The sequence below is a fragment of the Triturus cristatus genome, chromosome 6 (assembly GCF_964204655.1).
Source record: "Triturus cristatus chromosome 6, aTriCri1.1, whole genome shotgun sequence".
Taxonomy (NCBI): Eukaryota; Metazoa; Chordata; class Amphibia; order Caudata; family Salamandridae; genus Triturus; species Triturus cristatus.
Genome location: NC_140589.1, coordinates 1837946641 through 1837963076, shown reverse-complemented (window position 1 = coordinate 1837963076; position 16436 = coordinate 1837946641). Strand labels below are relative to the sequence as shown.

Here is a 16436-nt window from a genome sequence, read left to right as displayed (position 1 = left end):
ACGATCAAACGCAAAAGACAAAAAAGTATACAAAACAGGAAGGGTTGCCAGTGCCGTCCCTACCCTATTAACTACATTGTATTTAGTTCTGAAAAAGTTTGTACCAAACGTTAAGTAGAATTTAACAGCAAGGAAACCAGTAATATAAAAGAATAGAGTACCTGTCTGATGGTTAAAAATGACAGCGATGCATGCTGTAAGGATTTCTAAAGCAAATGTTATGTTTTCCTTTTTATTTTTCTCGTTAAATAAAAATAATTTAGAAAAAAAAATATATGACAGTGATGCAACAAGGCATTTGGCTCACGTTGTGATCATAAAACAGCATTTTTCACTCATCTTTGCAATGCTGTTAGAAGACTGAGCCTGTGAGCATAGTATTAAGACAAACGCGCATGTCAATATGAAAGTATTTCATACAGACTTTCTTTTACAATAATTTAATTCTTTACTGAAGAAATGTGAAGAAATGTGCCAATTTGTAGGATTTGATGGACATGGGAAACTATACATTTGTATAAAGCAACTTTTCTATAAAGTTAGCTTCACCCAGCACTTGAGATGGTCTTGAATTTCTCATTTATATTATGAGTACTTGTATTGGAGAAATCATTCACAGATTAACATTTACACAGCAAAAATAGATTGAATCCTGAGAATCGCGTGTTGAGAAGATATCAAAAATCAGCTACAGCACCATTGAAAAAACAAAAAACAAAGATTTGTTGTGTAAGGAGTTATCTAACATGAGCCACAGTCAGTGTGAAAAATGAAAAAGAATTACTAGTAGATGACGCTATAGCGGTTTTGTGAATTGTGATTGAAATATTGAAGACTGTAAACAGGAAAAGAAATTATGGAAAATATCAAAATATACAAGACTTGGTAGGAGACAAATATGAATGTAAAAAAATGTTTTTAGGATTTGGATGTTGGTGTGTAAGAGTTATGAGTGACGGTATGTAAGTGAACGTGAATGATGCTTTAGCCTATGGGTTTTTGTATCTTTGTGACTTGTAACAGTGATATTCAGGACATTATGCCTGTTCATTTTGAAGAAATTACATTATATTGAATTTGTACTAGTTTACAATAAAAAGACATGCAAATGACGAGAAAAAATAGATTGTAAAGAATTTTTAGGTAATTCTTTTTACTGGAAACAGGTTTGTTGGAAGTGTCACAATACAAACTGGTGCTCATCACTAATTCTCACTCTGCTATGGGAGCATACAACAGAAATAACTACTAAACTTTTATAAGTAGAGTTGTTGCCTTTTTTAAACACTGTAAAGTAATTGCAGATTTCAACAGAGCCCTGCAATAGGTCTCACTCAAGTTCACCTCGTAGTTTCACCGGCCTTACCTGCTCGGACTCTGGATTGAGCGCATACTGGATGTTGCATTCTCCCACAATGCTCAGGTGACGAATGACCTTGATGGCGGTGTTGCGCAGGATGTTGTACTCCCGATCATTAAGCGTCTGGCTTGGCGCCACCACAATGGACTCTCCAGTGTGAATGCCCAATGGGTCGACGTTCTCCATGTTACAAACCTGACCAAGGAAGAGAGGTTAGACACAGAAGATGCTGTTCGTCCATCACACGTAATAACAATATGTTGATTAATATACAACAGAAACCACAGAAACGCCAGGTGTAACAATGCGTCAGGCATCCAGCTGCATATTCAGTCACAAAGACATGCAGGCCTGTCGTTTTCAACCCACTGTCATTTAATGACCGATAGATAGTGGTATGTAAGAGAAAAAAAACTGAAAAGTTAAAAAATATTTATGTCTACGATACATTGTCTTGACCGCAGTGCCCTTCAATGTAGTTGATGATCTATGACAGAGAAGCCTGCAAATAACCCGATCTGCAGATTTATATAAATAGCAATTTATCCCATTACACAGAGGCAAAGCTAGCAGAGCAGACCAAGAGGAACATACGATTTAAGTGTTAGATTCTTTCATGTTGGGCTCTGCAAAGGGCAGTCTGCACAACCTTTCCACCACTGTTCCTAGACAAGGCAGCTTGCACAAACTTCCACTGCACTATGGCTCTTCTGTGAAAAGCAGCCTGCTCATCATCGGTGCCGGATTAGGTTCAGAATCTCATTGAGTGCAACCCAGGTCAGTACCTGCACCCCAAAACTATCATGCTGTCCCCCAAACCTTCGGCCAGAGTGCAAGCCATGATAGAACACTACACAAACTCTCAACTACAAATGTACCACTCGTAACAGCAGTAATAGCCCCAATGCCACTAGAGACCCCAGCCTACCAGTCTTTATTTAACTACAGTCTACACCCAAGCATAAGATCCTTCGTGAATACGGCATCACTACATCATTTACATTATCAACACTTCAAGTGACATTAATCTGCCTAGATTGCCCATCCCCATGTCCCCAAGTGAGGGCAGACTGCACTACTTCATTCAACATTACACCCAGTCCGAGGAAAGGCAACTGAGATGTACCACCTCAGCACAACTCCGCGGTGCACAAGCTCACCGTTATGCAGTTGTTGTAGGCATCACGGACCACCTCGTATTCTATCTCCTTCCAGCCTTTCAGTGACTTGTCCACCAGAACCTGTGTGGTATGGGCGAATGCCTGCGACACGAGGGCTGCGAGTTCTTCCTTCGTGTTGGCGAAGCCTGAGCCCAGTCCACCCAGAGCATAAGCAGATCGAACAAGGACAGGGTATCCTATCCGCTCAGCAGCAGCGACAGCCTAAGGCAGAAAGAAGAAAGTACGTAGATGAATTATATACTTTGAAAAAGAACACACGAAATAAAAAGGTTGCAAAAAACACTTAAGTTTCACAGTCTTTCATGGATGCAATGAAAGCTTGACGCAAAAGTAGCAGCTTAACATTTCTTGCTAACACAAAACTCTGTTTTTACAACTCTAACTCAGCTCTGTATACACAGTCCTAAATGGTTCTGTCAGGGAAGTAGAAAGTAGAACTTTGATGTATAGAAAGGCATCTAAGCATCTTACTATTTAAGTGCAACATTCTATGAAGAAAATAAAATCAGCATCTGCTCTCAGCAGAATCAGCTAAGGGAATGACGTGGTAGTGAGGCAAACTGTTTATTTTAAAAACATCACAACACTATTAACCACAGATAAATTGACAAGTCTTAATCAAGCACATATTGGTGCCTTCCACAACCAAGAGCAAGCAGCAAGACAGTATGTAACGCACTGTAATCATTCTAGCCCTCACTTTGGTTTCTTTAGAAGAGCTCATAAGAGGAAGCAAAATAGTCGACTGAATATTGTCAAATTCACATTAAATTTTCTAAAATCTTACACCGATCTACTTTATTGTTAATGCAAAAGCATAGCCAAATGGTTGGCTTTTATCGTTTCAACAGGCTTACAACCCGACAGAGGACATGCTGTGTAGACATGAACAGTCAACCCACTTCTTTTTAGGTCTCGCCTGGCGTAGGATCTGCACATGCGCAGTCTCACTGGCGAGATTTAATGATTTCGGGTAATTTCTGTAAAGGGCATTAAGCCCTGCCCCTCTTTTCCATTGGCTGGCGTCCCCGTTTATGCTAAACGGTGGCCCGCCATTGGAAAAGAGCTGTTCCAGACGTTTTTGTTCGGCTTTTTGAGCCGTCCCACTGGACAGGCTTGTCTGCCTTCCGGGCGCCTTTCCTTTTGTCGCAAAAGGCTTCTTATCTTTATGGGGCCATGTGTTCAAAACACATTGCCTCATAAAGACAAGAGATGCGAGCGCTTGTTGTGTTTACTTATGTCCTGTTTTTATTTCTATGACGCAGTTAAACGTCGGTGTCGCACAGTAAGATGCAAAGTACGTCTGCCCCTGCCTCCGGGCAAGGATTTGGGAAGCCGTGGTGAAGCTCCGCCTAACGTCGCTTTTGATTGGCAACTTCTTAGCCAATCGGAGAGCTAGAACTGGTCGCCCTGCACAGGAGCAACAAGCGGCTACAGTGATCCTCCAGCCCGGCTGGGAAGCGAGTGAAGTTCTCAGGAGGAGCCTGGAAGTTCATAAGCGGCGACGTAGTTGTAACGCAGAATAGACAAGAACCAGGGCGTAGGCATGGACGAGTTGCGGCCCACTCCAGCTGCTGGGACCCCTTCGTTACCCTTCAACCCGCTGGTACCCCCTGGCCTCCAGGCCATCTACGGGGAGTGCCGTCGCCTGTAACCTGAGCAGCCCAACCCGCTCCAAGTCACCGCCATCGACAAGTACTGGTGAGCAGAGAGAAAGAGGGCTGCACTACCCACAGATCAAGTCTTCTGGAGGGGTATATGCCCGGGTGGGAGGGGGGCACAGTGTGCTCGGAGGGTGAGTGTGAGTACACTGAAAGTACACGTAACAGTGCTTGCTCAGGACGTACACATTGTGAGTGATGAGCAGTGTAAAGATGAAGATCTTGAGTGTATGGAGCCTTCCGCACGGTTTCCCATATAGGTATATTTAAGTATAAGGAGATGATATATACCTTTGGATGGGTATGCCCGTAACCCATTAAACAGCTCATTGAGTTTTTTAAGCATTGTGACTAAGACTGACCTGTTGCTTTAAAATGGCAAATGTGTGTATGTTATAAAATGTAATTTATGTCGTAATTAGTTGTTCACTGTTATGTTGGTTTAAATGATGAATATATGCACCTTTGTGTCATTATCCTTAATTTATTTCGTGCTAGCATCCTGTATTACATATAGAGCGATGTGTCTGAGGGGTCCTTTTTCCCTGAGAGAGCTGTCGGGTGAAATTATCAGATAACAAATGCGTAGGTGGGGCAGGCAAAACAGGGGCATAGTTGGGGGGAGCAGAGAAAATCAAATGGGTGAGAGGTCAAGTGGAGGTGGTAGTTAGAAGAACACGGGTGAGAAACTAAAGTGGATGTTAAATTCTTAAGGGCAAGCACATCAGAAGTGGGGACAGTCCTAGGGGTAAAAAAAGAGCAACACGGAATGTAGTAGTGGAAAGAAAAGTACAGTAGGGAGACAGTTGGAAAACACATCCAATCTCATGGAGTGGTTAGGACAAAAGAACAAGCATTAAAGTTGCAATAGGTCTTGGCTTTCATTAAGTTAAAGCCATTTGCTTTGCTATACAATACGATTAGCAAAGCAAATGGCTTTAGCTTAATCGAAGGCGAGACCTATTGCATTTTCAATGCTTGTTTACTATATGTCCCACCTGTAAGATCTCTCTACTAGAGTACAGCCACAGACTGCTCCACGGCGCAAGGACCACGCCTCCTCCTCCACCTTTAACTCAAGCCACAGAAGCTAGCAGCCGTTTGTTAGTGCCACACATCACCTGCGCCTATACACACTGGAGCTTTGTGCCCATAAACACCCCTCGATAGTTCCACTGGTTAGTCCTGATCTCCCCTCCCCCCATTGCCCACTGCAACTGCATATCACCTGCTCCAGTGAGGAGGCAGCCTCGCTGGGGGCCACGTGCTCGCTGATCTCCTCCATCTTCTCCACGAACACCTTGCGGTCCTCGGTCATCTCGATGGACGAGACGGGTGTGCCCAGCACCCGCACGTTGTATCGCTCCAGCACTCCCAGCTTCGTCAACTCGACCCCGCAGTTTAGGGCTGTCTGACCACCGAAGGTGAGCAGGATCCCATCGGGGCGCTCATTCTTGATGACCTGGGATGGAGGAAAACAGGAAGGGGTGAAATACACTGTGAATACGTTTCATCCTTCAGCCACAGGAAAAAGGCCACATCCGTCTCTGCAGACGGGTCGATAGGGCAAGCTGACCTCTCTTCCAGACTTCGAGACAGCACAGGAATATTTTACCACCTCTTCCTCTGCCGAGGTCTACATACTTAGGCATGGTGGGTGAACTGTGTGGTGGAATGTTCTATACAGCATGAGGTACATTGAATCATGTCAGCAGTACCAATAAGTCATCATTTGAAATACTGTGTCAATGGCCAGATACAGCTGCATCGAATCTTGCAATTAAATCTTTCCTGGACCGCCGTTTCCACTGGATAAAGGAACGCTTTCGACGAATAAGCATCACTAAAAACCAGGCAAAGCTCATCTCCACCTCACAAGAAGTGAAGAGTCAGGGAATTCGTCTAGACACTGCTTTGCTGCCCAATCCAACATAGTGGCAAAGTGTGTTAAGAAGCAAATCGCTCTTCAAAGGAAAATTATGCAACTCATTCTGGTAGGACCAAAACTCTGGAACACTCATCAACCCCAACCTAGGAGCTGAAACCAAACTTAAAGATCTGGAAGCTCTCTAGAAAAGAACTTTCAAGACTGGCCTCCAATTCAAAGAGAATGAGAACAGAGGCCATGTTGAAAAATATAAACTCTGATTACTCGCCATGTTCAATCCCCCTACAACAATGAAACTGTATCTCTTACAACATATGCTCTGAAGTAACCGATAGGCAAGAAAAATGGTACTTTTACAAATCTCTAATAAACAGAATGTAGTTAAATAAAGTTGCATCTAGTGGCCACTGGAAGACTTCAAAACTCCATTGAAATAATGTTATTGTAAAAAGTATTATTAATCCACTTAATTCCAAGCACAGTTTTTAGGATTACATTCCGGAGTATTTGCTTTCACAACAGACACGCTATCTATTCATTAATGTTCAAGAACCACCAGCTAATTAACTTTAACCTATGAAGAAAGGCAAACAATAGGAATTGGACACGCAAGAAATCGGGGGAGGGAGTGAAGGGGTGGGCAGGCTAGAAGAGATGTGATAGTTTTTTTTAACCCTGGAGGCCAGGATAGTCACAAACTGGGGAACAATCCTGCACTCCCCTACTTCTTCTTTCTCTTTTTAAATGAAGATGGGAAGGTCTGGTGTTACTTGGCATTTTCAAGTTATTGATGGGTCCGGATGTTTGCAGTTTGTTTTTCTTCTAAGAAGTCATTCCAGTCACGAGGTAGGTGACTTCTCCTTTCGGTGATAGTGCACATGGGCATCAACTCCATTGTTAGATTGTATTTTTCTGCCATCAGGTTCGGACGTGAATTGCTGTGCTCCAGTTCAACATCATTTCTTTGCTTTACCTCGGTGCGCAAGACACTCGCCCTCGACGGTATTTTTTTCGATCCCATATCACATTCTCCGCGTATCGTATTTACTTAAAAAAAAAAAAAAAAAAACCCTTTCGATCTGGAAGCTTGTGGAAGGCATTCAGGTCTACCCGCGTCGGTCCGCCTCACAGTCGATGGAATGGACTCCATTCAAATTCTGGCCTCCATGCCACACAAAGCTCCCGCGCACCGATTCACAAGAAGTGTGCAACCTGTGCTTGTCTCCGGAGCACAGAGAACAGGACTGCGACACGTGCAAGGCTTTCCGCTCCAAGAAGACACTTCGCGGCCATCAGGCTTGACGTTGCGACATCCAGAGCCAACACGCAAGTTCCATTCCAGACCTCTTCGGAGAAGATTGCGAACAAGAAGCTGGAGACGCCATGGGAGCTGAAGAAAAACAGGATTCCAGCTCCATCTCTGACCACGACTCGGAGGGGGGATGACGAAATCCCGCAAGGGCAGAGTACCGTGAGTACAGATCCTCCCTTGCCCCAAAGTCCACCTCAGTCCCAGAAGGCGGCTCCATCCAACCCCCGCCTCCGGGCCACAGTTGGCACCTAGAACATGTTTCCGACGCCCCGCCATCCAGCTCGGCACCAAAACACACCCAAAGGCCTTCCGGCTCAGGGCCGAGCCGCATGAAAACAGGCTCGGATCCGAAATCTTCGGGATTGAAGTCCAAGCCAGGCTCTGGCCCACCCATGGCAGGAAGTTTCAGAGCGGATGGTTTTGTTGCTGAGGTTTTGTATCCTGATGATTTAGGATCCAAAAGTGTTTTCAGTGTCTAAGGGGGCGAACCAGAGCCTGGCTTCAACTTTAATCCTCAAGGTTTAAAATCGGAGACCGTTTTCGGGCGGCTCAGCTTGGAGCCGGAAGGCCATTCGGTGTGTTTCGGTGCAGAGGTGGATGGTGGGGCATCGGATACATGTTCTCGTGCCGACCATGGCCCGGAGGCAGGGGTTGGACTGGAGCCACCTTCTTGGACTGAGGTGGACTTTGGGGCAAGGGAGGATCTATACGCGTGGTACGCTGCCCTTGCGGGATTTTGTCATCCCCTCCGAGTCGTAGTTGGAGATGGGATCCTGTTGCTCTTCAGCTAACATGGCGTCTCGAGCTTCTTGTTCAGTATCCCCTCCGAAGAGGTCTGTAATGTAACTTGCGCCTTGGCTCTGCATGTCGGGACGTTGAGCCAGACAGTCGCAAAGCGTCTTCTTGGAGCGAAAAGCCCTGAACGCGTCACAGTCCTGTTCTCTGAGCACCGGAGACAAGCACAAGTTGCACACTTCGTGTGAGTCGGTGCGCGGAAACTTCGCGTGGCACTGAGGGCAGAATTTGAATGGGATTTTGCAGCCTGTATTAACATTTGATGCTTGAGAGGGATTATTAGACAGGCGTAGGCAGCACACTGATGTGATTTATCAGGGATCCAAAGCGGAGGGTTAAGAGCCCGATTCCGCCCAATAAGGACTTCAGCTTCTCTGCCCTTTTAATGGAGTTGCACAGCGATGTCCTTATCATATGGCAAGAAGCTGAGCATATGGCTAGTGTCTCTCCTGACTTCTAACAGGTTCCATTTCCCTTTCTCATCGGCAGAGGGTGGCCTATCATTTAGAGGAAGAGATGAGGGTGAGTATTAGGCCTTACAGTTTAGGACTAATAGAACCAGAGGTGGGAAGGTCTACACTTTTGTTACTTACAGCTGCCTCAATGGCACGTTGGAAATAGCGATGATTAAAAAATACTAGGACCATGAAGAGGCATAATGGTCTGCAATGTATAAGCAGTCTGACTAGCATCAAGTCTGAAGTTCAAATTTCCGTTCCATTGGCTGCAAGGCGGCCTGATGCAGATAGGCCAGACGGCCTGGTTAATACGATACGCGGAGAATGGGATACGTGATCGAAAATAGTAACATCAAGGGTGAGTGTCTTGCGCACAGAGGTAAACCAAAGAAACTGTGTCGAACCAGAGAGCAGCAATTCATGTCTGAGCCAGATACCGGAAAAAAACAATCTAACAATGGAGTGGCTGCCCATGCGTGCTATCACCGAAAGGAGGAGTCACCAACCTCGTGACTGGAAAAGACTTCTTCGAAGAAAAACAAACTGCAAACATCCTGACCCAACACTAGATGGCAGGAGTATGCAAAGCATGTGATCTACAGCTTACATGCCTCAAACACAATTTTACTTTTTTCACATGTTCACTTATTTTAGTAAAAAGAAGTGCACTGACATCTTATTTTCACTCTATTGCAAACACACACAAAATTCCCCAATGCAGCTCTCAACCCCACGTCTGTCCCAGGATGTCCCGGTCCCACCTTTCTCGAGTAGCAGAATAGTGGGAATAAAAATCAACTGTGCTGCTTGTTGGCTCTTTGAAGCCCTCACGAACCAGCACTCTGCTTCAGTCTGCAGTACTGGGAACTGGAAGCCTTCCCGTGTCAGAAACTAATATTGGAAACTGGCAGGAAGGAATAATACAGACACAATCACCCACCAACATGCCTCCATGAAGAAAGCATATATTTAATTGGCACCCACAAGGTGATGTTTGGCTGCAGGGCCCATTGCCACCGTGGCAGCTGCCCCATTCGGACTTGGGCACAGCAATACCAGGCTTCCTCCACCACTGGGAATCAGGGGGAAACTACAATAACCCAAGTGATCGATGGCCATGCAGTGGTAGGAATTAGCATTCCCTACGTTAAATTTGAGGCTCAGTGACCATACATAGAAAGAATGCATTGGTACATTTTATTTAAATATGTTATCCATCATAATTTCATGTGTTATGACCAAGTGATACCCCGATTCCATTCTGTGCACAGCTTTCATCTTTGGTCTGCACTCTGCTCTAATCCCTGGTTTCATGTCGGGGGAGCTCCTGCAAAAGTTTTCTTTGTGGCCACATGGAAACATGGGGCAGAGAACAAATATTCATTTAATTCTCTAGTCTAGCTAAAAGGCTCCTGCCTGGAATGAGGGCTGGGATTTTGCAGCCTGTATTAACATTTGATGCTTGAGAGGGATTATTAGACAGGCGTAGGCAGCACACTGATGTGATTTATCAGGGATCCAAAGCGGAGGGTTAAGAGCCCGATTCCGCCCAATAAGGACTTCAGCGTCTCTGCCTTTTTAATGGAGTTGCACAGCGATGTCCTTATCATATTGCGAAGAAGCTGAGCGTATGGCTAGTGTCTCTCCTGACTTCTACCAGGTTCCATTTCCCTTTCTTATCGGCAGAGGGTGGCCTATCATTTAGAGGAAGAGATGAGGGTGAGTATTATGCCTTCCAGTTTAGGGCTAACACAACCAGACGTGGGAAGGTCTACACTTTTTGTTACTTACAGCTGCCTCAATGGCACGTTGGAAATAGCGATGATTAAGAAATACTAGGACCATAAAGAGGCATAATGGTCTGCAATGTATAAGCAGTCAATGAACACTATGGTAATAGGATTCTCTGTGAGATTTCCACAATTTGCCACTGCCATGGGAAAAACATCTGGATTCAGCCCTGGTTTCCATTATATTTTCATTCTATCAGAATACTCTGCCCTGCTCTTTCACTTGCTCATACAATCAACCAATGTTACTAGCACAAATCCTACCTCCTCCAAAATTAAACTGGGATTCTTTGTAACTTCCATGACATGGACTCAACAGAAACTAGATAAATCCCACTGCTGATGCAGCAAGGCAAGCTTCTACGGAGCTGTAGAGGCACCAAGATGCAGTCCCGGCTTGCTTCCTTTATACTGAAGAGTTACTCACCTCAGTCACATAATCTGCTGTGATAGGGAGAAAGTACACCTTGTCGGCCAGGCCCTTGGACGTCTGGACAGTGGCGATGTTAGGGTTTATCAGCACTGTGTGGATATTCTCTTCCTTTAAAGCTTTGATTGCCTTTAAAAAGACGAAAAATAAAGGCAGACAAGGTTTACAATCAGAGGACAAAAGGGAGTTTGTATGATAAAAATGTAAGCATGTGATGAGCAATCTGACCTGGGAGCCAGAGTAGTCAAACTCGCCAGCCTGCCCAATGGAAAGACCTCCAGAGCCGAGGATTAGAACTTTGGAGGGTCGCGAATCAGCCAGGTCCTCCACATCTGGAGAATCTTCGTATGTCAGCATCTCCCTCAGCCTTTCTTTGACTGAGGAGGGAACACAATTATTAAAGGATGAACAAAGGTAAATTAGCAGGAAGGAATCACCACTGCCCTCTCTTTTTCATTTTCACAGCACAATTCCAAAGTACTGCTAGAGAACATCTTAGTTAAATAGAAAAGAACAGTTTACTTACCGACAGTGCCGGGTCACCTGCATGCGCACATTTCAAAAAGTCACATCTGCAACTGGCTCATGTGTAGCACAGACCTTAAAGGTTTCGTGGCCCAAACCCAATTTCTGCCGTCTGCCTTCCTTAACTTGTTTAGACAGTGTCACTTTCCACCTTGAACCATATCCAGAAACAGCCAATTACACTAAAAATCAACCCCGCATTCCTCCTATGACCCCAAACCACTGAGCTGGACAACCTTTCACTACATCACAATGCATTAACCACCTAAAAACCGGACACCGCTCCTATAACTCACTTTATGCTGATCCACGACCCCGTACAGGGCTCTGCTGCCTTTTGGTTAGGTTTGTACTATAGAAACACAACATACATACACCCGGATATCAGCACCTATGAAACAGCCTTCAAACATCACCTGTGTGAACTCTGAACAACAGTTCTTTGCCTCACCCACTACAACCTACCGCAATAATCTTGTAATACCTCACTCGCCACCCTTTGATATACAGTGGCATTTGGTTACTATCAATAGTAGCTCAACATTTTTTCAAACTTCTCAAAATATCTTAAGCAAATAAAATGGAAATCAATGGTTTATTTCTAGAAGGTAGAAACAAAAAGCTTAATCCTAAGGGTGCTGCCTGGAAACTACGTGTGGGACGAAGAGAGGGCATAAGTACTCAGAACACTGGAAATAAATTGAAGTAATATCTTGCCTGTCTTCCCACATGGGCTCCCATTTTTGACATCACGGACTGTGTCCAAGAAGACATCAAAGAGGTCAACAAGGTCCATTGGCCCAGCTCGGTGCTCCGGATGGAACTGGACGCTGGAAAAGAAAACAAAACAAACAAATGAAGAATTACTTGTTGAAAACTATATATTGTTTTAGATGCACATGTTTTTTATATATTTGCACCATGCAGCAGCTGGCCTTCACCAAGCAAGCTAATTTCCTGTAAGAGCGTTAGAGTTTGAAGAGGTCACAGATTCACTTTTCGAATATTTTGTCTTCAGTGATTGTACAGAAAAGGGAGTCTTGTTACAAAGAAAATAAAAACCACCTCCACTCCACTGTGGGAGTCACTACTGGAAGTGGTTGTATTGGGATTTCTGCATGAATTGAACAGTGCACCATAGTTTGAAAAATGAAACAGACATGACATATGGGTTGTGTCTGAACAGAATGTCAAAGTAAAGTGACCGGTAGGTTCACTCTTGCCACCATTTCTTCATATCGCACACAAATTCACAACTGTTTCAAACACAGCCAACTACAGGGGATTGCGTCACACCAGATACCTGCACATTTGCACTCATATGTCTACATTAGAGAAGTTCACAGTGAGGCCTGCGGTCTAGAACCACTGGTTCTGGTGGAGTGATCTCCTCACCTAAAGAATGGTTTAGTCTCATGAACGACGCCCTCATTAGACCGGTCGTTAGCGTTTGTGAAGAGCACAGACCAGCCCTTTGGAAGAGTGGTTGGGTCCACAGCAAACCCATGGTTCTGGGACGTGATGAAGCAGCGCTGGGTGTCCTCATGAATGCACGGCTGGTTGTGGCCACGATTTCCGTACCTGAAAAGACATTTAACAATTACAAAGTAGAAGTGAAGAGCAGTAAAGAACTAACACAAGCAAAATTAAACAAATAACAGAAGCTACTTTGGTTAACAACTGCTTACTAGATCATGGGAGATTAAAGAGAGACAATGGTGTACCTTGAGATACTGGTTCGGAAGGTTAGGATGGAACAGAGGAAGCAGACGAAAAGAGCAAGAGGAAGTAAGAGCACCAAATGGGGGAGAGGGACTAAGTGAAGCTACCCAAGCCAATAATCTTTAAGGCTCAGTAGCCAGATTAATTGATGGGCCTAAAAGTCGCACACTAAGGTGGTGAGCGCCCAAATCACAGCAACATGGCCGAGGTGGGGCGAGAGCCCAAGCCACGGGTGCAAAGAAAACTGATGGCTAAAAACCCACCAGCCACAGGAGGCAAGGGGCCAAAACACAATGGCATGGGTAGACCAAGGGCCCAACATACCGCAATAAGGGGAGATGAGGGTCCAAAACAGTAGCCCGGGTAAATGTTGGTTCAGAAGAAGGAAAGAGAGGCTGAGTCCCAACGTTAGCAACACAGTAATACAGGTATGAAGTTAAAAAAGAAAAAGAAAACTGTGCGGATCAGAGCAATGTGAGAGAAGATGGATGGTGTACCACTGCAAAGGAAGAGTATTCTTGGAGGTAGCAGAGATGCACTGCTCCTCTAGACTCACTTAAGTTTATAGGTCTTGGCCCCAATGACCAGTGAGAGGATCTGGTGTCCCAGGCAGATACCGAACACTGGCTTGGGTTGCTCCTCAGAGATAATTCGCTTAATGTTGTCCACTGCTTCCTGGCAGAAGACCGGGTCCCCCGGCCCATTGCTAATAAACAAACCATCAAAATCTAAAAAAAAAATATGGAAAACAGAGGAGGTTACATTCCATCAAACTACAACTGCAGTTTTATTTCTTTCATAGTTAACAGCCAATTGGAAAGTGTCTAGGCGCTACAATACTTGACAGATATATGAACGGAATGTGTGTGAACTGGCCGGGGCAATTGGTCTTCTAGTTCTGAAGTCTGCAAACAAACAACTAGACCCCACCGCCTGCTAGGAGAATGTTACATACCAAGCAACCATGTCAAGTAGTGGCTCTATTTCTTCTACAAATGCAATGATGGATCAAACCCAGATCTGTTGACTGGGTGTGAGTGTTTGATTGGTTCTGATTCTCCGTCCATCACCACCCCCTTTTGTACCGTTCTATTTCTTCTACACCATGAATCAAATGTATATATTTACGAATATAAGCTTATTTGGCTACAGCTTATACTAACCCAGATACTTTATGGTCACCTAAGAAATAGCCATATCCGAGTATAGACCCAATCTGGTGTTTTTCATAAATGGAAGGATAAGGAGCAATGAGAGCCATTACTAGCACATTCCAGACTCTCCAGGTCTCGAGTACACACTTGTGCCCACTGAGCCATAGCAACTCTTACTTCAAGATGGGCATTTCTAGAGAAATATCCCTTACGTGGACTGTACAAACACTGACTAGCCCCTATATAGATTAGCTCAAATGCCCCGTACAGTCCCTCTTCTGAAACCAGTCTCTTGCTACCCATAGGAGCGGCCTCTTAGTGAGAAAATACCAATTCCTGGAATTCAACTTGAGTTTTTAGACCAGAGCCAAAAAGTGTGTACAATACAATTGTTAGTCCAGTAATACTCAAAGTAAGTCCCCGGGGACGCTTGCAGCCCTGCTGACCTTCACCCTTTGGTGAACAGCAGCTCTGGGCTGCTGCTTACTTGAGAAAGCACCAACATGCTGAAAGATGTTAATAAATAGCAAGCATTTATTTACCCAATAATTGAGGTAAAAGAAAAGAAACAAATAAGGTCTCTGCACCACTTCGCTTTAGGAATACGTTCATTTTTTAAAGAAAACTTGCAACAAATGTGTAAAAATATAATAAAGTCTCCTCACAATTCAAAAAAGCGTATTTCATTACAAAAGATTTTCATATGCAAATGACCCGGACAGGTTTATCGACAGGGCATTCTGCTTGAACTGGTGGTGTGGGTACCTGGATACGAAGCATTGACATTTTGTTTTTTTCTGGACTTGCAAACAGGTCTATGTTTGGTGTGTCTCATCTTCAGAAAACATTGTCTAGCACCTCTCGTTTTAGTCTCCATTCATGAAGGCTTAGTCTGTCTGCTTCAACACTCTGTTCACCTGGGAAGTGTACTGCCAGAGTTGTGTTCCATTGGAGTGCCCATTTCCACATCTTATGTGCTATTGGGAGAGTTGAAACAACCTTGCCCCTCCTTGTTTGTTTGAGGTAGAACATCGTGGTCTTGTTGACCGTCTGGACCAACACCGTCCATTTCCTTACATTCGCCTAGAAGGCCTTTAATTCTAGGAAGACTGTCTTGAGTTCCTGCAGGTTTATGTGTTTTACTTCTTCCGAAGGACTCCAAAGACCCCTGACCATTAGGTTGTTCATGTGCACTCCCCATACCCTATGCCCAGGAAGCAGCTGGCTGGCTAAATCCTTGTTGCTGGGAGACTGGTGGGAAGCCTCCCGGACTGCTGGTCTCCTGCTTGACACGACAAGTCTCTTGAAATAACCCTTAAACTGCAATGTACCCATTGCAGTTTTAGTGTCTTGGTTTAATTTGCTGCAGTGCCCCTTGCATAGCTGGTCTGAAGAAGGCCTCTCCTGTGAAGTGCATGTTGATCACCGATAGCTGCACCTCAGCTTTGTATCCCGAGAACCTTTAGCCAAGTGTGCCTACTGAGGATAGTTTACCTCCTGACAGTGCCTGCCGCACCTAGTGCTGACTTGGGGCAGGAATTGGAGACGCTCCTGGATGACTGCCTTGGCGCTCTTCTTAAATTCCTCTAGGAGGTGTTGAATAAGATCGGTCATTTCATTTAATACCACGGATGGTGGCTTTAGATGCTGAGAAGCGCTTGGGAGTTGGCAATTATCCATTGTGTAGAAGTCTATCCATCTTCCTGCCCACCCGGTCTATCCTCTTGCTCTCCTCCTCTGGATCTGGCCAGGTTGATGTTGGCGCATTGTTACTTTTCCTAGCTGTTGACACGATCATAGAGTTCACAAGCACATTTCCATTAGTGTATTGAGGGCGTTGTGCGGAATGTTTATATTTCTTCTCCACTTGTTGAGGGAAGGGGGTCTGGACGGTTACAGCTGGTTACCGAAAGAACTCCTTACCCAGGTCTTAAAAACTGGGTAGCATAGGCAGGTACAGGTTTACCTTTTGTGATGTCATGAGTGTTTCTAGGAGGAATATGAATCCTACTTCTCTTCTTTCAGTTGAACCCCACAGGTGTCACCACCCTCTTGAGGAGTCCATTGTACTAGAGCAGGTTGTCCGGTGGCGAGGGCCTTGAGATAGATGATGACACCCTTCTTGGGAAATTTCAAATTGAGATCCTGCCACATGTTGTC

The 16436-nt window shown here is 44.8% G+C and overlaps 1 protein-coding gene across 2 annotated transcripts in view; it reads right to left on the bottom strand.

Annotated features, from left to right (window-relative positions):
- Window positions 1–16436, bottom strand: part of CAD (carbamoyl-phosphate synthetase 2, aspartate transcarbamylase, and dihydroorotase) — a 399701-nt gene that overhangs the window by 213256 nt on the left and 170009 nt on the right. For both annotated transcript variants that reach the window (XM_085613270.1, XM_085613271.1), the window contains exons 6-13: window positions 13679–13850; window positions 12796–12981; window positions 12118–12230; window positions 11104–11252; window positions 10873–11004; window positions 5431–5664; window positions 2521–2742; window positions 1367–1555 (exon numbers count right to left, since the gene is read on the bottom strand). In XM_085613270.1, the coding sequence (XP_085469396.1) occupies window positions 1367–1555; window positions 2521–2742; window positions 5431–5664; window positions 10873–11004; window positions 11104–11252; window positions 12118–12230; window positions 12796–12981; window positions 13679–13850 (1397 nt within the window). The remainder of the gene's footprint in view (window positions 1–1366; window positions 1556–2520; window positions 2743–5430; window positions 5665–10872; window positions 11005–11103; window positions 11253–12117; window positions 12231–12795; window positions 12982–13678; window positions 13851–16436) is intronic.